Source organism: Falco rusticolus, chromosome Z (genome assembly GCF_015220075.1).
Source record: "Falco rusticolus isolate bFalRus1 chromosome Z, bFalRus1.pri, whole genome shotgun sequence".
Taxonomy (NCBI): Eukaryota; Metazoa; Chordata; class Aves; order Falconiformes; family Falconidae; genus Falco; species Falco rusticolus.
The window spans coordinates 16,881,067-16,904,786 of NC_051210.1; the positions used below are offsets into that span (position 1 = coordinate 16,881,067).

Here is a 23,720-nt window from a genome sequence, read left to right on the forward strand (position 1 = left end):
ATGCCCAGGATTAGCGCAGATACTGTACTATGACATACTATGCTAACTTTGTTATAAAGATTAAGTTATATCTGATCACATTCCAGGGAACTCTCATTTTCATAAAGACAGCCTGCTACCTCACCATCTGATTATATATTGGTTTTCAGAATGACAGCCCTTTTGTTTCTGTGTCAGCACTCATCTGCTTCATAATGGACATGGAGTCAGGCAACAGTCACACATGTGCTACTTAAAAGTTTATTTCTTAACATTTGTTTCATAAAGATTCCTAACAGATAGTGTTAGGATTTCTGCCACTCTATTTTCTGCTAATAGGTGAGCATCATACTGAAAAAGATTTTGGTCAAAGTCAACTGAAAAATTATTTTGCAGATTCTTTAGAAAAGAATCTTGGAAAGCAACCTCAAAAAAGTGTGTTAGAGGCTAATCTATGTGTGGGTGGACAGACACTGCAAGTGTGCATTCACCACCATTCTTAGTCTCAACTGGAACCAATTCACATGTCAAGTAAAACTTGCTGCTTCACTATGAAAGGAACAGAGGAGTATGCTTCCATAGTGCAACAAGCTTTACAATTTTGTCTATTCAAAAAGATCAGAGAAGAGGGAAAAAAAGTATCCAAGCTGAAGAACAGAAACTCAAGGTAGCTGAGAATAAAAGGTGGTAACCAATTATTTATTCTCAGAATTCAAATGCAGCACCTACCATATCATCTCTGCCTTCAATCACACTGTTGTAGATGTATAGCAAATATCTAGGAGTGTGTGTATCACCTCACTTTCATTCTGACTACATCAGAACACTTACAGAATTGTACTGTGTCTCAAAACTGAAATAGGACCAACCTTCCAGCTTTGTCTTAATTAGTACTGGAGTTGAAAGGTTTCAGCCAAACACACACCAAGAAAGTAAAGAGATACTGGTCCATCCCCAAGACAGAAAGAAGAATCCTGATTTTATTGATCCTGCAAAAATCAACATCAACCAATAGCCCCTACAAAGTTCTTGTTTAGATCAGGAGAAAGTGACTGCTACTGCATGCATGGGAAAGTTGAGTCCATGCATTGTTACCTTTCTTACACATCTACACAAACATTTTCTTGTCATGGCAAGAAAATATTCCCTTCAAGGCTAGTTTCATCTTGAAGATAAATGACCTTGAAATACATAGATAACCCTAACTAGTAATTTCTGTATCTAGGGCCAAGAAATGACTAATCACCACCATGTACCTACACAGACAAATCAGAAACTTTAGTATTGTCCAGGAACCATGGTCCAAAATTTTGGAACCACTGCTTTAGAGAAATTTTAACATAATCACCCTCAGCTCATCAGTGTTGTATGATATTTTAATCCATGGGACTTGAAGCACTCCCCCAAACATCCTTAAATTAAGTTTAAAAAGCTAACATTTGTTATGTCACATATACAGGGAGTTATCAATGCTGCCAGAATGAAAAGGTGAGAAGGAAAAAGTTTTGCAGAGTTAAGTCCCACCTGCACAGCAAGCTGGAATTAAGAGACAGATAATTTGTTCCTGCTCTTCCCAATATGCATCATGTCTAACTATTTCAATATCTCTGTGTACATATGATTGCATGTCTTAAATTGTCTGTCTTTCCTGGCACTATTCATCTTCATCATCTTTCATATCTTAGTCTAAATTCAAATAGAGCTCTCACAGGAACAACCTAAAACATAAAGCCTCTTTTCTTTGATATGGTTCTTCCTCCTGTGATTTTTTTTTTTCCAAGCTTTAGGCTCACTCACAAATACCCGCTGTGTCTTTTTGGCTAAAATGATTGACTCATCCAGCTGGAGACAGTACAAATGATAATGGTGGATGAAGAATCCTGCCTTAAATTATTCTTTGTGGTATAAGACCAGTATACAAAATAAATGTATAAGCAATGTACAAAAAAAGCACAGTATAAGAACGGTGCTAGCAGCTAAAACAAAGATGGCAACATTCTGAAATGAGAATTTCTCTCATAACCCCCAAGTACGGGGATTTTTGCTACAGATTATCAGCCATCAAGAGTCCATGACTTCAGGGAACCAAAACAGTGGACATACACATAAAGGTCAAGGTTGAGTATTCCAATACATTACTGATAGCTACAGAGAAAAAGTGTAGCTAAATTTCAGCCTTAAGGCTAGTGTGTTGAACATTGCCAACCAGCAATGATGAACAAGATATTAGTTTCATAGTGAAAGGATTCATAAGTAAACTACACATATACTTTGATCCTAATCAGGACCTCTGAGAATGAAACTATCTAATGAAAGCTGAAAGTGCAGAAACTAGTGGGGGAAAACAGAGCTGTCAACATAGTAAATTACCATACAGTTGCTCAATTAATCCGTCAAAGCCACATATAAAACTTTTTAAGATTAGACTCAATTTGAAAGTTTTCAAAATGAAATATCCTCTATAAAAAGTGTGTGGGTTTTTTGGTTGGTTGGTTGGTTCATTTTTTTAAATTTTAATGAACTGCTACAACCTGTTTTATCCCAGCAATGAAGTACAGAAAGCTGATCAAAGTTATTTCCCGAAACCATACAGCAACATATGCCTATGACAGCCACTACAGTCCACTTCTTAAAACTGTCCTCTAAGGCTGGGCTGATGAGCAACCAAACCAAGAAGCACTATTCATTTATCACTGGATGGAAGCTCATCTGTCCCCAAAAGTGAAAACCACAGTGTAATGTGAACACACTCAAGTCACACCTAGTTAGTAGTAAGTCCATTACCGAAGTAAAAAGTATTTCAGTAAGTATTGCAAGCAATATCTGAATACTATTATATGTTATAGTAGGGTTATTCTAAAAAGTCTTCTGATGGCAAGCTAATGATAGAACTGATCAGCTCAGCATATAAGAAGCGTCAGAAAATTTCCATATAAGCATAAACAAAAAGATTCCTAAGTTATTTTATCAAAATAAGTAAATAATGAAGTCCTGCAACCTCCTGTTTACCTCTTCTCTTATGGCAGACCTGCACAATACGAATATGTGGATTTATAAATAAAGCAAAAAAGATAAAAATCTGAAGTACACTTGCCTAATTAGAACCTCATTGGTGTTTTTCAGTTCTAACACTATGACAGACACAGATCCTTCCGATGGAATGATTAGAGGAGGAACAGTTATGTTCTCTGGATACTGGTCCTTGGATTCTTCATACTGTTGCTCAGCTGTGGCCTTCACACCATCATGCCTCTGGACTTTCTCAGTGACATTCAGATTTTCGTCAACGTGTCTTTGGGGTTTAGCATAGAGGATGGCTTTTCTGGGGACTTCAGATACATAGTCCACTACGCATACATCTGACAGCAACTCTAAATTATTGAGAATGTCTTCTGGAAATTTTACTTCGTAAGTGTCTTGATACAATTTGGGAAGCGCATTAGCCCAAAGACCACTGGAATACTTCAGCAAGATGTTAACAACTTTCTGCTTAAAGTCCTTACTAAGTGATGTAGGCGTGGTCTCCATATTTGGTTTTACCAAAGGGTCTGCTTTTGGAGAAGTAACATTCTGAGATGCCTTTTCTTGCTCTGTATCACTTTTTGCTGTTGGTGGTATTTTCTTAGCAGGATAAAGAAGCCCATCGATCTGATCACCCCGGTGTACTTTCTCCACCTTGGAAAACAAAAAGTAGAGTCAATCAGTTGCATTTCTAAGTCTAAATCATTTTACCAATTACAATTTAACGACATGCATTTGTAGGGTTAAACGTGGAACAACAGTGAAGAGATAGGCAATGGAGGTCAGTACAAGTCAGTATGCTACAACCCAATCCCTTATAATTAAGCCCTCTGTGCTTTGTTAAGGCAGTAGGGGTCATTATTCTACATCGTAATATATTGTTACTTACATTGTACTTGCTTAAGTCTTCCCAAACTTACTAAGTACCAAGCATTTTCCCACAGCTAGCCATGCTCTTTTCACATGATCACTTGCAAGGATGCTTAGGGAATTGTAACACTTAATGCTCAAGCTCACATAAAAGCTCCAAAAACTCCCACCCATTGTTCTTGGGTTCGTGATGCCAAGGTCCTCCCTGCCTGCTGCTTACATGGCTCAGGAAACTACTGGGAAATCCCTGCTGGGATGTGGAGGTAATAAACACCTTCCAGCCATCTTTGTGTGTATTGTGTTTATGTATCTGACCCTGCCTGAGTCTGGATCAGCACTGCTGCTGGTAGAGAGCAGTCCAGTGCTGCCAACCTGGACCAAACAGCATTTTATACAGACTTTGATTGGACATCTCCACAGGGAGCTAAGCCTGAGGCAGTTACTACAGGGTGGTTTTTCTTGTAATGCTTCCTCCTCCCGTTTGAAAGATACCAAACACATATGACTACATCAGCGCAGGACAAATACCTAACCAGTGCAATACAACTTCACTTCCAAAGAAGTATAGTCTCACTTTTCTCCTAGTGGGACCAGAAGATTATGACACACTCCACAAACTTAGGTCTTTTGCGCATTAACTCCCCCTGATCTTCCATACTGGTAAGCATATCATAAACAAAAGGTTTGGTCTCAGTTTACTGAGCGAAAGGGATCTGATTGTATACTTCAGAAACAAAAGGACACCTGTCAGTCAGCACTGTAAAGGCTGTCTGCAGTCAGGTTCAGGGAATTATTTTTTCTTTTAAAAAGTTCTGAAATTAAATAAGAAATTTCTGGATTGTAATAGATTTGATTAGGCCATTTTAAACCATGCCCACAGCCTCCCTCCAGACCCAGATGTTTTGCCAGTCCACATGTCCTCTCTACCCTTTGCTAAGTTCAATAATCAGCATCTCACATGAAGTCACAACTTTGAAAGCACCATTTGAGAACTGTAGAAACAAACTCACAATAAAATTCCACTTCCTAAGGCTAGACAGTTTCAACCTAGATCAACCTAACTGTAGCTTAGCAGGAATGTCTATGTAGAATTGAGATAACAAAAGCTCTCAGTGTCTCCATATTGGTCCCAAAGTAAGAACAACTCCTACAGTAAAGGAAATTATTAAGGTTTATGGAGTTCCACCTTGATATTCCTTCTTCAGAGGAAACAACTCTCGTCAGTTCCCTGGGCCCACATCACACCAAAGTCCTTTTCAAATGCAGATCAATGAAGAAAACAGAGTAGTTCAATCACTTGCTACTACTCAGGGGCAGCATTTATATGTACAATATTGATGTCCATACCCATAAGAACTTTGTAAACCTTGCTAAAATCATTCTTTGCTGTTCTGTCTTCACAACATACAATGGAAGCATAATGAAGAAGTATTATCTCACGTAACAAGAATAATACAGGTCACTATCAAGACGACATTAACAAGACAAGAACGCTTAGTCACAATACATTGAAAAAACTGAAAAGAATGGCCATTACTGTGCCAAGAACCATGTATTTTCTCCTATGTGCAGATTTTCATACTCAGCCTAAGTTGCCACATGGAAGATCTGGGTTAAAAGTCAGCAAAACCACCTAAAGCTTACCACACCAGTGCATTTCCATACACCTGCTCTGCATTACATTGTCTAGATTGGTGCAAAAACAATATCAAATAGTTCTTGTGAATACATCTTGGTCAACCTCCACAAACACTAGCACATGTGCTAACTAAAAATGACATAGAGATAGTTTTCATAGATATAAAAAAATAACAACCATGTTAGAGAATTCTCTTGCATTCATGGCTGCATGTCTGAATCCTATCAGTGAAAACGAAAGAAGTACTATTTTCTGCAGTAAGATATGAGAAGGCAAACAAACCTAACTAACAACCCTCAGCTCCCTGAATTCATGTGAATGAGTTCACAAGCTTTAAGACTTGAGTCTTTCCAAGTAGGCTCACTAAAGCAAGGAAACATTCTTTCTTAATTGGGAGATGGCAGAGTTAGTGTCCTACAGACATCCATTTACTAATGAATATGTATAAATGTAAACAAATCATATAAAGGACCTCAGTGTACCAGTGGTACATTCACCAAGCTCCTAAGTATCTCTGCTAGTCAGCTTGATAGAAGAGATGACAAAATATGTCTGGCCATGCAACCTGGAAGGACCAAAGATGTCCTCAGTGATTCACAACAGGAAGAACCTACATTTGTACCCTCTGGTATCAGGAATCTTACTGTGTGCCTCTTGAGACACAGGTGAAGAAAGGAGATTGGTTAAAAAAACAACCAAACAAAAACTTACCAAAGCCTTGCAAGGGCTCTGATATATAGTCAAGAGACCGAAGTGTATCAAATGGCTCAGAGAAAAACAGGGGCACACCACCTTGGCAGGCAGTGACATCCTAGGTACAGAGGAATTGGTAAGGAAGTCCCAGGTGTCCATGCACAAGACTGAAAAATTTGTGTAAATGACCAGCCAAGGAAACTTGGCTCCAGAAAAGACTTGGCATCATCATGATAGCAATCTGTTTGAGAGGGCTGTGTTAGAACACATGCAGTTGATCCTGAAAGAAGTTGGCTGCAGCGGTCTACCTTTACACACCCTTTCTTTTAACTAGCTCTTTTTAACTAGTGTTGCAACAGAAATTAATACATTTCAGCTGACAGGACTAATAAACCTTACACATATAAAGACTGGCAGCAGACTAAAGAGAGAAGATCCTCAGAGACCTCTAAGCCGCTTACCTCCAATAATAGCTCTGAGGTTTTCCAGGCACTGAAGCTCTGTTTTGAAGAGTTTAGATGCTGACCAAGCAAACCATTTAAAGACAGAAAAATGCTATTTCAGTAAGTTGTTTCAGCTTACTTCAGTATAAATATGCTCAGGTAGACATCATTAGGTTACTATTTCTTGCATAGAAGTTAAAGTTCAAGATATAACAGAGTCCTCCAGACACTGCTATGGCCAAGACACCTTCAAGGACATACAACACTACAGAAATTTTATTTATAAGCAAACAGCTTCACCTGTGAGAAGCACTTCAAAACAGCCACCCTTTCTTTAGCACAAATATCTCAGTTTGGTTTCCAGTGAATTTGCCTGCAAGGTACTTCCCACTAGTATGGCTAGCAGGCCTGCTTTGCAAGCACAACATGCCTGCTGTCACCTCTCCATCGGAGAGCACAAAGTGGAGTCAACAGCTGTCAGAATGTATTATCAAGGCAACAAGGACTGAAGTCATTCTACACAGAAGAAAAACATGTTTGCTCTGGCCTGATTAACAGAGGGAGCTCTTGAAAATTAAAATCTGGAGCCCAAAGTAATACAGCTTCAAATAAAAAAATACTCCCAAGGTAAATACTAACACTGCAATTGAGTAAACCAAGTGGAATGCAACAGAAGAGCAAGTCCACACCTTTTGACATATGCATACATAGAGGATGAAGGCAGGCATGCTCCTGTATGTGTTACTAGGACAAAAACTTTGTATGTGTGTGCCTGACAATGTGCAAGTAAACCACTACACTAATACATGTAATCAAAAGAAAGGATCCACTTTGCAATGCCAGAATGACTAGAATAACACTGAGTTTTGTTTAACTGCGTGTATGGTGATGATCAAAGAGCAGATACACCAGCAAACTCCTAGAGCATCAATACTTTCCAGGAAGAAAGTGGATAAAATACCTCCTTGAAATGTGTGGGTAGTCAGAAAAAGTGTCCTTCACTTTCAAGGTTACATTCATAACTAGCATGTGCAGCTATCTGCTGTCATTCTTCTGCAAGGCAGGGAAAGGAAATGCACAGTGGAAGCTGGCATTTAATGTCAGTGACAGTCTCATCATACATGGCAAGCAGAAAAAGTCTGGCTCCATGATACTTCCTATCAAACAGGTTCTTAAAGTCTGCTCTAAACCACACTCATCAGAACTATCACTGATTCAGTGAGAGTAATTCATTAGAAGTGTGATGCATGAACTCTTTCAGATCAGATTTAAATATGCAACACAGAAGCTAGCTACCGTGGCATATGCACCATAGACTGCAAATAGACACATTTTGCTCACAGACACCTTAGACAAATGCTTCAGTGTGAAGGCAGCCCTTATCTATTTGACTTTCCTCAATAGTACATGAAGTTCAACTCCCAGCAAGCTGGAGCTCAAAGCAGTGAGGAAGGTACTCCTGGCCCTGATCAGCAGCACCCCGCATCCATACATTTGGCTGATAGCATCTTTTCTGTCAGAGGCAGCCAGTACAACTCCAGATCCCACTGTCTATGCCAATCATTCTACAGTACAGCTCTCCCTCGGTAATGGTGAGATGCTGCTTCAACATTTATGCTCTGCTCTTCCCTGCACCTCCAGTTAGCTGCCTTTGAAAGCAACAGAGTTTAATCTACCATACTGTTGAATAAGCATGCAAAGCAACCAATTATGGGGGAAAAAAGTCCAGACTTGTGCAATGTTCTTGAAAGGCTGAAGATCCCCACTGCAAAGGGTGGCATCAGACACAGTAAAGAGCTTTTCCTTACAAGGCTGTGGAAGCCCCTTCCATCATCTGGTTATAACTTATGCTTGGGATCCACTCCAGCTTTTACAGCTTTTAGTCCAATATGCGATCAATTGTTTTGTATGGGAAGCTATGATACCTGACTTCCGACCCTAAATGCCAAAAGGGCACATTAAAAAAAAGGCTTGTCTTCCACCAAACCTCATGTCAACTGGGAAGCTGGAAGATGACAGGAAAAGGACTAAAATATACTACTCAGAAAGGCTGTAGAGTGTCTGTTGTTAAAACATGACCAGATACAGCCTTGGGCAAACTGCTCGTGGTGACCCTGCTTGAGTAGGGGTGTTGCATTAGATAGTCTCAAGAAGTCCCTTGAACCTCAGTGATTCTGTGACTCTGTGAAATGTTTATACAATGTTAGATGAGCTGGCTCAGTTCTTTTGAATTTCAATTGAATTTCAGTTATCAGGATGTAAGAACTACATTCAAAAATCACAAGCCTGTTAAAATACTAGGGAAGGCAAAATAATTTTGAAAGGTTTTTGCTTTAATAGCCTTTTCAGTCACTAACCCTGACAGGTATGTCAGTTTCATTAAGAGGGCCCAGAAAAGATCAGTTATGATATGCACACTGACAATAACAACAATAAATTTTGGTGGGTTCTTCATGGCACATACAGAAGACACATTCAGCTCTTCAAGTGAAATGAAAATTTTCAGATGCTACAATGAATCTAAAACCTTTCTATTTCTGGTAGTTATTACTTCTTTACTTAACTGAAATGTTAAAATACAAGTCATACTGGCCATATTTTTCTGTTTTATTGTTAGACTAAAGGATCCTTATTGCCGAGATACCCTTGCCCTTGTTCAGCTCAGGGCGGGGGTGGTAAGCTCTGCAAAGTTTACGACTGTCTTTAGGTTGCCCCCTTCTGCCCATCCTCCTTGCCCTCGCACTTCACTAACTTGCATGTCACAGTGAGCATAATTATTCTGCACAGTTCCTCATGCTTTTGAGACTCTAACTCCTGAAAAGTTTCAAGTGAAACTCTGTGATGCAATAAGCCAGTTGAACCAATTTAACAACTCCATACTGTTGAGGGCTGCCCTTATGCCAGCACTGAGGATCAGCACAGACCTTTGTCAGCTGTTCTTTTTGGCTGCACTGATTTTCACCTCATAACACAGTGAAGTCTTCCTAAGGGGTCAGAAAAGTGCAAGATTTAATACCTAAGAAGCTGCAAGCTTATTTGAAGCAAGAAAAGACAAGATGCTGTCAAACAGAGTCTGACTTCATTTGGTCGCTCATCATGTTGCTTAACCACTCACCGGTAAGATTGAGCTTCAGGAACATCGAGTTACAGCCCGTTCTAGCACTGTGTCTGGACAGCAAAGTTACTCTGGGTATCTTGCTGTCCTCAGCAGGCTCCTTTCCACACATACTATGACACCATCTTCTCAGTGAGGCTGATACCAACTGTATTTTGCTCTGTGCTGGACTATATACAACACATATAGTTAAATTTTAGGCAGAACATGTCTTCTGTTCACTGAACTCCACTGTAAATGGCTAGTGGCTCAGTGTCTAGTACTGACATAGCCAATAAAGCAAAATGTCAGACCAAATACTGATTCCTTCAACAAGCATGGCAAAAGAAAGCTAACTACCATAACGCTAGAGCTCATCTGCAGGGGGCAGTTTGTAAGGCCTGTGTAAAACTGTAAAAGTTCTCATTCATACATACCACCAGCCATGACAGCCCACTCCATTGCCTCATCCATGTGTGAAGTACATTCCAGTTCATAAGAAACTATCTATTACATGTAACTAAAGCTGAACTTTATACTACCTCAAATCCATTTCTCTGTTTGGATGATGACTTTTGCTTCACACAGCTAAATTGTAGTACAGGAATTCCTTGGGAGTAAAAAATGGACAGAACCAAAGATGCTCAAGGAATACAACTGGTTACTCTGGCAATCCTCCTCTGAGCAGACTGGTTTAATCTAATCTGAACACTACAGTAAAAACTCAACTGACACATATGTCTGTCAGTTCTGTCAGTTTGATCCTGCCATCTTCATAAGCCTTTAGTTTCACTTTCTGCCAACAGTCACAATTTTTATAAAATACAAAAGATTAATAAAATTCTGAGAACTAGATACTGTTAAAAAAAAAATATCAGCAAAATATCCTAGCTGTCAACTAGGCAACATAGGCAAGTCCCATTCTTGTCTAAAAATATCTTTTACCTTCCTATTTGTAATGACAAACTTCAATTTTTAATGACTACTTAAAAAAACAAACCCAAGACAACCACATACACCCCAAAATCCATGCCAATTTTCTCCTTCTTTTCTCTGTTTTTTTTCCAGTTATGTATCTTCAAGAAAACAGACAGCCTTTGGGACCTGCCCAGCACCATCCCAGATGTTCAAGAGATGAAGCGAAGAACACCAAGCTTTCCTTTACCGTGTAAAAACCTCCTCCTCAGAATAAATGGCCTGGCAAACATTCTTCAGTTTGAGGAGCATTTTCACACAGTATCATCCAATACAATACCAAAGTGCTTAAGTGCACTAAAGAACATGCTCAGGTATTACATATTCTTTAACTATACACTTATTAAAAGGTAGTAAGACAACTTACTGAGGAACAATAGATTACTGGAGATAAAATTGGCCTCTGATGACAACCAATTAAAGATTAAACTGATAAACAGCCAGAGCCAGTAGGATGTTTTACAAAAAAGAATACCTTTGTTATAGAACTGTTGAAAAGTAAGTATATGTCTTCCAGCACAACTGGAATTTCCAGATTCAGAATGGTAGTGTTATTTTCCTACCAGCTCCTTAAGAAACCAGACAGAAAGACTAAGCCGTTACTACAAAGGAACTCTAGAACCAAGTCTAGAAACATGTATCCCTTCTTTCTGCCAATTAAAAGGCGGCTGCCTACTCGTCACTCTTTCTTCTAACTACAAGAATGAATTTGGGAAGATGGGTGGAGAAAAAGATGATAGAAGACAGCTTGACCTGACAGCACAGGGAACTGACATATTTGGTCATCTTCTCAGGTTGACGTACGCCCATGGAAAGAGGCCACTGCTATAAAAGCAGCCAGCACCATGACTACCTGGAAAGGATCTGCTGTGGAATTACTACATACAGGCAGACTGAATCAGTGCATTAGAAGAGCTATGCTTGGTCAGAACAAAGATGTTCCTAGCCTGACATCCTCTTTCACAATAGCAGGTGCCCTTGAAAAAGCATAGGGAGTAAGACAAACGTAGTGATACCTCTTCCTTCTCATTCTGGATAGTCCATAGTTCAGGCATTATCAGTTAGTAACAGTTTCTTTGGAATTAAGTAATTCATGATGACTGAAGCCAGGGATCACGCATTCACCAGTGAATGTATTCAGCTGCTTTTGAATTCAAGATGATGATTACTCCCTGTTTACCTTCTCCAGGTCTCTTATTATTTTGTAGCCTTTATCTTTCCCTACCTAAATCATCTTAACTTACTTGTCCCTTATACAGCATCCATTACTTATCTTTACTTGTCACCCTTTGAATGACCCTTTCACCCTGCTTGACCTCTCAGTGAGTTTTTGTTTGCATATTTTCTGCGTAGAGATGGGAGAAGCACATCTGATTTTGACACGTGCTTACACAACACGTTTCCCCAGTGGTACAGTGTTTGCTATTTTGTTCTCTATTCATAAGAACACAGATCAGACCGTCTTTTTCAGGGCAGTCTGCTGCCTCCCTGGGGCCCAAATTTGAGATGTCACCAGATGACTGAATGGCTTAATATAGCTTTTGGACTATTCACTCCTGCTCTTTCATGCGAGTACTGATGATGTTGTAACAAAAAAGGCTAAGGTCGACAAAAAGAGATTTCAGGGCTCTGTGAAAAATGCTAAAGAATTCAGAAGCACAGGTAGTATTTTCCCTAATCTTCCCAGTAATGGGGAGAGACTTTGGAAGAAACAGACAAGCCCAGCACATACATACCTGGCTCTAGGACTGGTGTCTCCACCAAAACTTTGGGTTTTAATAACCATAGGAGAGTCTTTGAGCCACAAGGCACAACAGCGCCTGACCAGATGCATCTGTCCCAATGGGGGAAATGCACCTTTAGTCATAAACTGGGGGTACTGAGAGGGCTTTAAACTAGAATCACTGGGGGAAGGGGACGTCAACAAGAGAGCTGAAGGTAAGTCAAGGATTGGCATGGCATTGCTGGAGGGTAGCAATGCTAGCGGGAACATATATACTGCTCCTGGGAGCGCAGGGAGCTTGGGAGCGCATCTGAAATGTTTATACACCAGCGCACACAGTACAAGAAACAAACAGGATGAGCTGGAAGCATTAGACAGTTCTCGCAGCTACGATGTCATTGGTATTAGCGAGACTTGGTGGAAGGAGTCCCTCAACTGGAGTGCTGGGATGGAGGGATACAGGCCGTTCAGGAGGGATAGGCAAGGCAGGTGACGTAGAGGAGTTGCACTGTACATGAGGGAGAGGTTTCATTGCACAGCCCTTACAGTTAGTGATGATGTGGTTGAAAGCCTCTGTGTGAGGATGAAGGGGAATGGAAAACACATATTGAGGTGGGCATCTGCTACCAATCTCAGTCAGGATATAGCACTGATGAGTTATTCTACAGGCAAGTGGGACAAGTCCCTGGATTGGTAGCCCTTGTCCTTATGGGAGATGTCAGCTTCCCAGGCATCAACTGGGAAGACCATATTGCTGTGACAAGCAAGTGGGAAATTCTTGAAGTTTCTGGAAGGTAACTTCTTGTCACAAGTACTCAATGAGACAACTAGGAGAGATGCCCTCCTATACCTGCCATCTGTGAACAGAGAGGGACTACGTCACGTTCAGACTTGACATTAGGAAGCTCAGAATTCTAAAAATACTGCTAAATTGTGAGAAAGACTTGTGAGAAAAACCTGTAGAAAGGTAAGAAATGAGACAGGGGTATGGTGGCTAAAATGGTGATCACTAACTGCGTAAAGTTGTATGCAAAGTAATTCATCAAATAGAAAGGCAGAAAATTCTGACAGAAAACAAGGAAGGTGGGAGGGGCACCACCAGTCATCACGTTTTTTCAAAGCACTAATGTTGCTCAAGATGGAAATAGACAAGTCAGCAACACGAGGATCTGACCAAAAGAGCTGTTGAAGCAGACTCTCCTGATGGAAGCCCATCTGGACGGCAAAGACTTGTATTATATAAGGGTGGCGAGCATATTTTGTCTCAGCCCAATTACTCATTAAGGCTTGGCTATAATCTGTAAGCACTGGCCACTACATAATTACTTTGTACTTTTGCATTTAGCTGCACAAAGTATGTTGCTACAAGCAGGATGCTCAAGCAAGCTGACCTAAAGAAGGGAGGTAACAGACCAACAGAGAACAAATTCAGCCTCAATCCTTTGTAGTAGGCCCTCTTGCCTGAAAGGTGGAGACTGAAAACAAGATTGTCATCCTGCAATGAGTGATTTTTGGAGACTTCAGCTCACTAGATAGGAAATTTCCATTACTGGTGGTTGTAACCTAAACACAGGAATGATCATTTCCCAGAAGTCAAAAATGAAATTACCCTTCAGAGAAAAGTTGAGGGATATGAGTTATTCAGAACTGCTGTCCATTGCAGAGTGCTCAGATGATGAACTTGAAGATGCTGAAAGCGTATGACAAGGTTTATTGCCTGCTGGCTTGTAACTAAGCTACTACTGATCAGTATGTTTTCAATAAGGGTATGTGCTGTCTCTTTAAGAAGGTACTGAGAGAAACATCAGGCATTTTTTCCTGTTCTTTTGAGGGTGGCAGACACTCCCAGTGTAAACACTCAGCCAGGCAGAAATAATTCAGAAATTAGTTGTGGAAGCATCTTAACTGTTAAGGCAGACTACAGTCTGCCCTCTGGCATTTCAAAGGATCTACGAACCTGTCTGTACACCTTGCATACAACTTAGTTGAACCGGGAATAAACACTGATTGTACTTAAGAGACGCATGGTAGCCTCCATGAGAAGGCCTGGATCCCAGTTCAAACTTCTCCATGCCAGAGCCATGGCTATGGTTTACGTAAGTCAGTAAACTGCGACAGGCTTTACAGGCTCATTAAGAGTTCTCTACAGTAAGATTGACTGTGCCATGACAGCTTGATAGTCCTGAATGCTGTTGTGCCATGCCTGCTGTATTACAATGTTTCCACAGATTTAATGACTGCTTATTTACACTAATATAGAATCACGAATTAATGTTGGAAAAGATCTTTAAGATTGAGTCCAAAAAACCACCTTATTTGCTTGCTAGAAAGAAAAGATAGACCCAACAGATAACAAGCAAAAGAACAATGAACTCATATCACAGATCCTGGACGAACAGTAACATTTTGTCTGGAACCTTAGTTAAAAAAGAGACTAAAATTTGCTGCGTGAGTTAAGGAACTCAATGAATAACAGCTTGCTCTACAGATAACAGAGGAACCTATCATCAATCATCAAAAAATCCCACCATCTTTCTCCAAGTGACAGAGAAGCCAATGAGGAGAGATACTATGGTGGACCTTGTTCTCACCAACAAGGAAGAGCTGGTGGAGAACGTGAAGTGCAAGGACAGCCTTGGCTGCAGTGCCCATGAAATGGTGGAGTTCAACATCCTTAGGACAGCGAGGAGGGTACACAGCAAGAATACTACCGTGGACTCAGGACAGCAGAGTCTGGCCTCCTCAGGGATCTGCTTTGTAGACTACCATAGGATAAAGCCCTGCAGGAAAGAGGGGCCCAAGAAAGCTGGTTAATATTCAAGGATCACCTCCTACAAGCTCAGGAATGCTGCACCCCAATGCAGAGGAAGTCAGGCAAAAACACTGGGAGGCCGGCATGGATGAACAAGGAGCTCCTGGACAAACTCAAACACGAAAAGGAAGCCTATAGAGGGTGGGAGCAAGGACAGGTAGCCTGGGAGGAATACAGAGAAACTGTCCGAGCAGCCACGGATCAGGTAAGGAAAGCGAAAGCCCTGACAGAATTAGATCTGGCCAGGGACATCAAGGGCAACAAGAAAAGGTACATCAGTGATAAAAGGAGGACTAATGAAAATGCAGGCCCTCTCCAGAAGGAAACAGGAGACCTGGTTATCTGGGACATGGAGAAGCCTGAGGTACTCAGTGACTCTTTTGTGTCAGCCTTGACCAGCAAATGCTCCAGTCACACTGCCCAAGTCACAGAAGGCAAAGGCAGGGACTGGGAGAATGAAGAACCACCCACTTCTCAAACCTGAAAATAATGTTTGAGAACATCTAAGGGACCTGAAGGTGCACAAGTCCATGGGAACCTTATGAATTGCATCTGTGGATCCTGATGGGACGGGCAAATGAAGATGCTAAGCCACTATCCATTGCATTTCAGAAGTTGTGGCTGTTCAGTGAAGTTCCCGCTGACCGGAAAAGGGGAAGCATAACACCCATTTTTAGAAAGGGAAAAAAGGAAGACCCAGGGAACCATGGCCTAGTCAGTCTCACCTCTGCACCCAGCAAGATCGTGGAGGAGATCCTCCTGGAAGCTATGCTAAGGTACATGGAAAATAAGGAGATGACTGGCGACAGCCAACATGGCTTCACTAAGGGCAAGTTGTGTGCCTGACTAATCTGGTGGCCTTCTGAGACAGGTTTACAGCACTGGTGGATGAGGGAAGAGTGACTGACATCATCTACCTGAACTTGTGCAAAGCTTTGGACACTGTGCCACACAACATCCTTGTCTCTACTGGAGAGAAATGGATGTGACAGATGGATCACTCTGCATGGAATTGGCTGGATGGTCACACTCAAAGAGTTGCAGTCAATAGCTCAATGTCTGAGTGGAGACCAGTGAAAGTGGCACTCCTCAGGAGAGTGGTGCGGTTTAACATCTTTGTTGGCAACATGGACACTGGGGTCGAGTGCACCCTCAGCAAGTTTGCCAACGACACCAAGCTGAGTGGTGCTGTTGACACACTGGAGGGAAGAGATGCTATGCAGAGGGACCTTGAGAGGTGGGCCCATGCAAACATCATGAAGTTCAACAAGACCAAGTGCAAGGTCCTACACATGGGTTGGGGCAATCCCAAGCACAAATACAGGCTGGGCAGAGAATGGATTGAGAGCAGCCCTATGAAGAAGGACTGGGGGGGGCTGGTGAACAAAATGCTCAACACAACCCAGCAATGTACATTTGCAGCCCAGAAAATGAACTATATCCTGGGCTGCATCAAAAGAAGCATGACCAGTTGAGGGAGGTGATTCTTCTCCTTTACCCAGCTCTGGTGAGACCCCACCTGGAGTACTGTATTCCGCTCTGGGGACCCCAGCATAAGAAGGACATGGACCTGTTGGAACAAGTCCACAGGAGGGCCATGAAGATGGAGAGAGGGCTGGAGCACCTCTCCTATGAAGATAAGCTGAGAGGGTTGGAGTTGTTCAGCCTGGACAAAAGAGGGCTTTGGGAAGAACTTATAGCGGCCTTCCAGTACCTACAGGGGGCTTACAGGAAAGCTGGACAGGGACTTTTTACAAGGGCATGTAGTGATAGGACAAGGCGGAATGGCTTTAAACTGAAAGACAGTAGATTTAGATTAGATCTAAGGAAGATATTCTTTCCTGTGAGGGTGGTGAGACACTAGAACAGGTTGCCCAGAGCAGCTGTGGATGCCCCACCCCTGGAAGCATCCAAGGTCAGGCTGGATGGGGCTTTGAGCAACCTGGTCTAGTGGAAGGTGTCCCTGCCCATGGCAGGGAGGTTAGACTAGATGATTTTTAAAGTTCCTTCTAATCCAAACTATTCTATGATTCTGTGAAAACAAATCACTGCTGTCTGCATACATTACTGATGTGTGCAGTAAGATGTCACAAATGCGTTTTATCTATGTGTTAGAATACCACATACATGTGCAAATGGCGTTATTCCTGAAGAGCCATTATTTAATCTCAGTGAAACACTTTTGGTTTTGCCATTTAAATTTATTACATGAGAAAATACTTAGCAATACATACATGAAAAGTCACTTAAAGCAGACAGGTATGATTAATTACTTCAGCACCCTTCTGGTGCCACAGTTTGACAGATGCTGATGAAGTCAGAAGTGCTCATTGATAAGACTGGCCTGTTAAAGTAAAGCTAAACAAAGGCTTCATGCAAAGTTGCAGTATACTCTAAATGACCCATGAGTGCAGAAGAAGAGATAAAAGCACAGTGACTGAAGATCCTTAACCCACAGGTGATGACAACTCACATGGCAGATCTGTAAGTGGAGGCTCAGCCTAGTACTAGCTCCTAATACGAAGGACAAAGATGCTCCTGCTTGATCAAGAGGTAACAGACATGGGGGGAGGGCTGGGCAGGAAAAGGATGAGCTGTAATCCCACTCCCCAACATTATTACACTTCACTTTCATCTATTACTGTATCATAAGCCTAACTTACACAGCAAAATTCCATAACCTTGACTTAAGATGTGAGAAAGATGTGTGGAAAAGTCTACAGAAAGATAATAACTGAAGGCAGACCCAAGACTCCTCACACAGGATTGGCTGGTAGCTTACAGATTGAAGAGGAGATAAATCCACCAACAAGGAAAAGCATAAAATGCAATGGGGAGAAAAAACCCAACACCACGGCATGGAGAGCAAATGTCATCAGCTGCTGTTTGGGTTGGAATCAATTAAAAGTGGCAAGTCAGCAACCCAGAGTATTTGGCCCAGGAGGCCACAGAGGCTGACCTTTCTTCTCCAAAACAATGCTAGTCCGGCCAACAGTGGCTTTTTGAGTGTTGTTTCAAAGGCATTGTTACAATTTAGGGGCAGGGGGGGTGGGGCTAGTAGTGGTGGTTTGTTTTGTTTTGTTTTTTCTTCAGTGCTACAGACTGTGAAAGGAAACGCAGCATGACATAAAATAACATTTGGCAAATGAACACTCAGAAATCTGTAGGGTACTGGCATCTTCCACAAAAAGTACATTCAATACTTACTGTGCACACATGAGGCCAGTTCTCAAGCTGATGGAGCACTGCTGTGTTAAGCTCCTCCCAGTACATTTCCCGGTAGATGTGTGGCACCTTTGACACCCAGACACCGCTGCTGCATTTGCTCAGAATCTCCTTAATGCGACTTTGAACTTCACTGACATGAGCTGCAGAAGGGCCAGAGGCAACAGTATGTGTATCCCCAATGGATGTATTCAAGTTATCTGTTAAACAAAAATAAAGCCTTGAAGTAAACAGCCTTATCAGCAGAAGGCAGATAATTATCTACCTACTAAAAAATTAAACATGAGAGCTGCCAGCGTAACATCAACTCTAAAATGTGGCTCTCCAGCCCAGCATGGTTGTTTCAGTCACTTTCTATTGGAAAGAGCCATGGAAGCCTCAGACACTTAGTAATTGACCTGAAGCTGAATTTTCAGTCACTGTAGTTCTTTTCATAAGACATCACTAAATGTTTCTTCTGAAGGGATTCTGGAAAAGGTTACTGAACCCTCAGCCACACTGTTGCTGAGAGGCTGCACTCAGACAGTGTTTCAAGACGGACACAACATGACTTCTGTATGAGTACAGAGAGCACAACGAAGATACAGCCAAGTACCCAAGGATGTTCTAAATGCAGACAGATGTACAAAACAGTCCAATGATTTGCCTTTCATTCTAAGATACATCCTGAGGAAAAGTCTGAACCCAGCCCCCTACCTTTCTGAACTACTGCACAGTGGAAGCCCTCCAGCAGAGTGGGGAAAGAGACAGCAACTGTCCAGCTGCTTTGGATAGTTTCATACATCAAGTGTAGGAGCAAGGCAGTCATTATCCCCGCTGGAGGTTCACATCACTAGCCTGCCTGCTCTCTCATTTCTATTTCTTCCTTCCCTTTAGAGGGGTGTATTTGCTACCAGACCTGAAACTTCACAAATCAGCCTGACACATCACAGAGAAAGCAACCACCACTTGACAAGCCCATCAACTGCACAACTGCTAGTAGCCAGGCATGCAGAAGGGTATTTTCCAAACAGCTAGGTTAGTGTGCTGCTTACTCCTAGAAGCCAGGATTTCAGTCTGCTATATCAGATTCCTACCCTGGCAGTGAAGTTAACCACACTGCTCCTGTTTCCAAGCTACTCACACTAGCTTTGCAATTGGGTTTGACACTTACTACACAAGGATTTTCCTAGAAGACAGAGGCAGACAAGTAAACACACACACTTCCCCAGCACCATGACAGCAGAGTGAGAAGGTTCACCCACTTGGTTTCTCACCCAAACCTATCTTCATTCAAAACAAGTACTAAGATGGATTTTTCTTAAGATGACACCCAAACTAATGTGAGTAGTAGACATCAGTTTTCTTAATGGGCAAACATACCATTTGAATCTATGGAAGAGCTTCTAGACAGGTGAACTTGCAACTCCTTTTGAAACCGTGGTGGGACAGTTAGTCTCTTCTCAGACCTAAAATTGCAAAGCACATTGCTTTAAATCATTCTCCTGACTCTGAACAGCATTCCATTTACTTACCTACACATAAAATGTATTTCACATACTTCTAGCAGGCCCCCTCCAGAAGGTCAGTCACAATGTCCTGGCCTGGAAGACAACCTGACCGGCAGTAACAAGACAAATCAAGAGGTGGTTTCTAGATTTTCCTTATTATCCTGATTATTGTAGAAACAAAACAGACAGTAGACATTAACAAAAGGAAAGCATCTAGGCCTAGTAACACAGTTGATGGTCTTACATTTGATACCTTCAGCCTTGCTATTTGATCTTTTAGCTAGATGATATCTGAAGTCTTGCTGTTGATTATGCTCACCTTGGTAGCCACATCAGTCTTCTGAAAGTATTTGGCTTCAGAAGTCAGGGGAACACCTAAAACTACACAGGAACTCAAGGTCTCTTTGTGGATGCTGTTGCTACACTGTTTAACAGATTCCTCTCTGCTCTCCCACAGAAAGGACACAAATGTCATGCTTGCAGGTGTTCTTCTGAGGCTCCTCAGAAAGCAGCAGCTTATACAGGGAGCACATGCAGCACAATGAGCTCCTGAGAATGAAGAGGTCACAGCAGTGTGTAGCTCACCAAGACTGTTATGGAAACAATCAGCTGTGGAATAATTACATACACTGCAAGTAAAAGGGAACAAGACTTGGAGAAAAGAGTTCAAAGTCTAGGACTGAGCACCTCCCAAAGACACATACCCAAGGCAGAACTGCAGTGGAGAAGTCAGGGTGGCAAATGCACCAAGACAGCTCTCCATAGAAGCATGGCAGGTTGCTGTGAACACCAGACATCTCCAGACCACAGCAGCCACCACACACACACTAAGCCAGCCCTGCAGACAGTCCCTGCCACCAGGGCAGTAAGGAGGCTGGCCACCTCTGGAGTTCAGGGACAGCTCTGGAGGAAACCACAAACTTCACCAGACATAGAAGCACCAAGGAGGATTTTCCGAGCTCCACCTGGCCTCTCAGAAGGTAGAAGAGGGGTCAAGTATGAAGCTGAGCCCAGTAGCAACAGGAAGCTAAGACCAGCACATTATTAAGGTAGCCCTATGTGCCTTCACACTAACTTTTAATCAGAGTACATCCACATCAGAAAGAGGCCTCTCACATTCACACCTCTTCTAAGCAGCATCTTATAAGATTTAACATGAACTTACTTGTCTCCTTCACTTTTTTGCTGTCCCTGTAAGAGGAAACTACTGCTCCTCCATCAGCCATGGGGTTCACTTGTACCAGAAGTAATACTTCTGTTCTGGGTCATGTCCCACAGCATTAGCAGTGTGAACAGCCACTGTCCAGCACAGCATTTTCCAAAACAGGAGACGCATATCCAGAAGTGCTGAGCAGCAGATCAACTGCAAGCCCATTTGTGAAACACAAGTGGGATGAGACTCAAAAAGTACAACGGCAAACTCACCCACATGATACCCAAATACACATTCACACCTTGCACTGATTGGGTATCTGAAAAGACTCTTCTAACACTCCACCTGCAGCACAGTAAAACCCTTTACCTTCTGGGCACAGCTCAGATCCCCACAAAAAGCAGCAACACAGTTTCTTCTTAGAAGGTGTGCTGTGACTGGCCATACAGGCCTTACAAGAAACCCACGATCTCACTTCTCTATATATACGGACAACTCCAAGCTGGACAGACACCCAAGAAAAAAAAGTCCCTTCCTTAAGAGAAGCAGACTCTTAAGAGACTACCACCATTGCTAGGCAGCAACCAAAACAATCCCATGAGCTAGCCACATGGGTAATGGACACTGTTTTGCTACTGCTGCCTCCCAATAGGAATCCATAGCCATGTCTGGTCCTCAGTGCCACGTACCATTTCTACCACCTCAAGCCACACATCAGGTGACATGGATAACATGAGTGCAGGGTAAGCCAGCAGGAACTGCAGCAAAATTTCAGCGAGGAAGAGGGCAGATGTTCCCCTCCCAAGCCATGCCATCTGGAACAGCTCAGAAAGGAACCTGTAACATAGTACTGACGATTCCCTTATGCTCCATATGAAAAGTAATAGGATTTGGGATCCTCTCATGCCACTTCATGTTCTATCTTCCTGTGCTTCCTGCTGTGGTTCAACAGCTTCCCATGGAACAAAGTGGTGCTAACACATCAGCTTTGGGCCCATTTATCATCATATATATCACCAGTTTCAAGCCCTACAATCAGACAAGGATCCTGCGATGTGCTGCTTCCTCACACAGACCATGGTGGTCTCCTCTCTCCAAAGACGGGAGGTAACAGAGACAGACAGTGGCAGGGCCACTTCTCACCAGCACGCCTGGTACAGAAAAGTTGTCTACCTGCAAGGCCTCATGTTCCTCAACTGCTAGAAATTGCTCCCAGCAAGAGGCCTGCTAGCCACACCACCAACAAGAGCACAGATCAGCAGCCCAGCCCTTCACAAATGCCTGACCAGCCATGCAGACCTGCCAAGCCCCTAAATGTAGCTGTAGCCAAGCAGCCAGTCATGTTTCATTCCCACAGAGCGCTGTCTCAGAACGAAGGGAAGGCATGCCCTTCCCTGCCTGTCACCTTTACCTCGGTATGGCCCATGCCATCCAACTCTGCTCCTTGGACAGTGCTATTTCAGCAGTGGGGCCAGGTGGCAGCCAGCAACAAAACACTGCCTGCTGGTCCAAACAAAGGGACCACCATACATCTTAACCTGTTATCATCTGTGCCGTTGCCTTCCAGCTTCAAGAGTCTCTGCAGTTAGCCTTACAAGCAAGGTCTCTCCCACCTTCTGTGGGTCTGCAGGTCCACAGAAGCATGCCCATGACATGAACTAACCAAGTGATTGCTGTTATAAAGACAGCATTCTTTGTATGTCTCAGACTCCGCAACAGTTTCTGCAAGAAGGCCTGGGAGGGCACCAGGAAACAACCTGGCACAATAGCAGCTACCCTCAGCATCTCCCCTTTGTCACCTGAGTGGGACAGAATGGGGAGGAGAAACAGCCTCTTCCCCTTCCACTCAAGACTATGCAGTGGCCATGCAAATCTCCCAGCAAAACCGCGCAGAGCGCTAGAGAGGTGGGTCATGGACTTCAGCAGCCACAAGGGAACTGCCATTAGGATCCTCACTACACAGCGCTGGGTGGAGCAGGACAAAGCCTGTCACTAGGAGGACATCCTGCCAAGGCAAGCAGCACAGATCTGCCAAAGCGGGATAGATGCTCAGCACAGAAGAAGAAATCCAAGACCCTTAAGTGCCCAGGTTGCCCAGAGAAGTTATGGATGCCCCCTGTCTGGAGGTGTTCAGTGCTAGGGTGGATAGAGCTCTGAGCAACCTGGTCTAGTGGAAGGTGTCCCTGCCCATAGCATGGTCATTGGAACTAGATCACCTTTAAGGTCCCTTCCAATCCAAACCATTCTAATGATTCTGTTGGTGCAACTCTGAGAGCACAAAAGCGGACAGGCAGGAGAGCAGAGCAGGTGTCAGAAAGCAAACCCAGAGAAACTGCACATGGACAACCCTTACCCCAGACTGGTAAATGGGGCAGGGACAAGCCCTGGCACCTTCAGGATTTCTCTCAGTCAGACTATGCTGTGAATGCACAGCCACTCTCACAGGCAAGTGCTTGCACCACTGTGGGAACAGTGCCTTTAAGTCTGTGCTGGCTACCTGTGGAGGCTGGCGTGAGTCCAGGATTTCTGGGAATGCTCCTCACAGCTCCGCTCATCCGCACACACTTTTGAGGTCAGGACCTCCTGGCTCAAAGCAGCTTCCC

At 42.8% G+C, this 23,720-nt stretch overlaps 1 protein-coding gene across 1 annotated transcript in view; it reads right to left on the bottom strand.

Annotated features, from left to right (window-relative positions):
* The window catches only part of TDRD7 (tudor domain containing 7), a 39,727-nt gene that overhangs the window by 11,601 nt on the left and 4,406 nt on the right, over nucleotides 1-23,720 (bottom strand). Inside the window, exons 3-5 of the mRNA XM_037372912.1 lie at nucleotides 19,837-19,922; nucleotides 18,457-18,674; nucleotides 3,074-3,654 (exon numbers count right to left, since the gene is read on the bottom strand). Of these exons, the coding sequence (XP_037228809.1) occupies nucleotides 3,074-3,654; nucleotides 18,457-18,674; nucleotides 19,837-19,922 (885 nt within the window). The remainder of the gene's footprint in view (nucleotides 1-3,073; nucleotides 3,655-18,456; nucleotides 18,675-19,836; nucleotides 19,923-23,720) is intronic.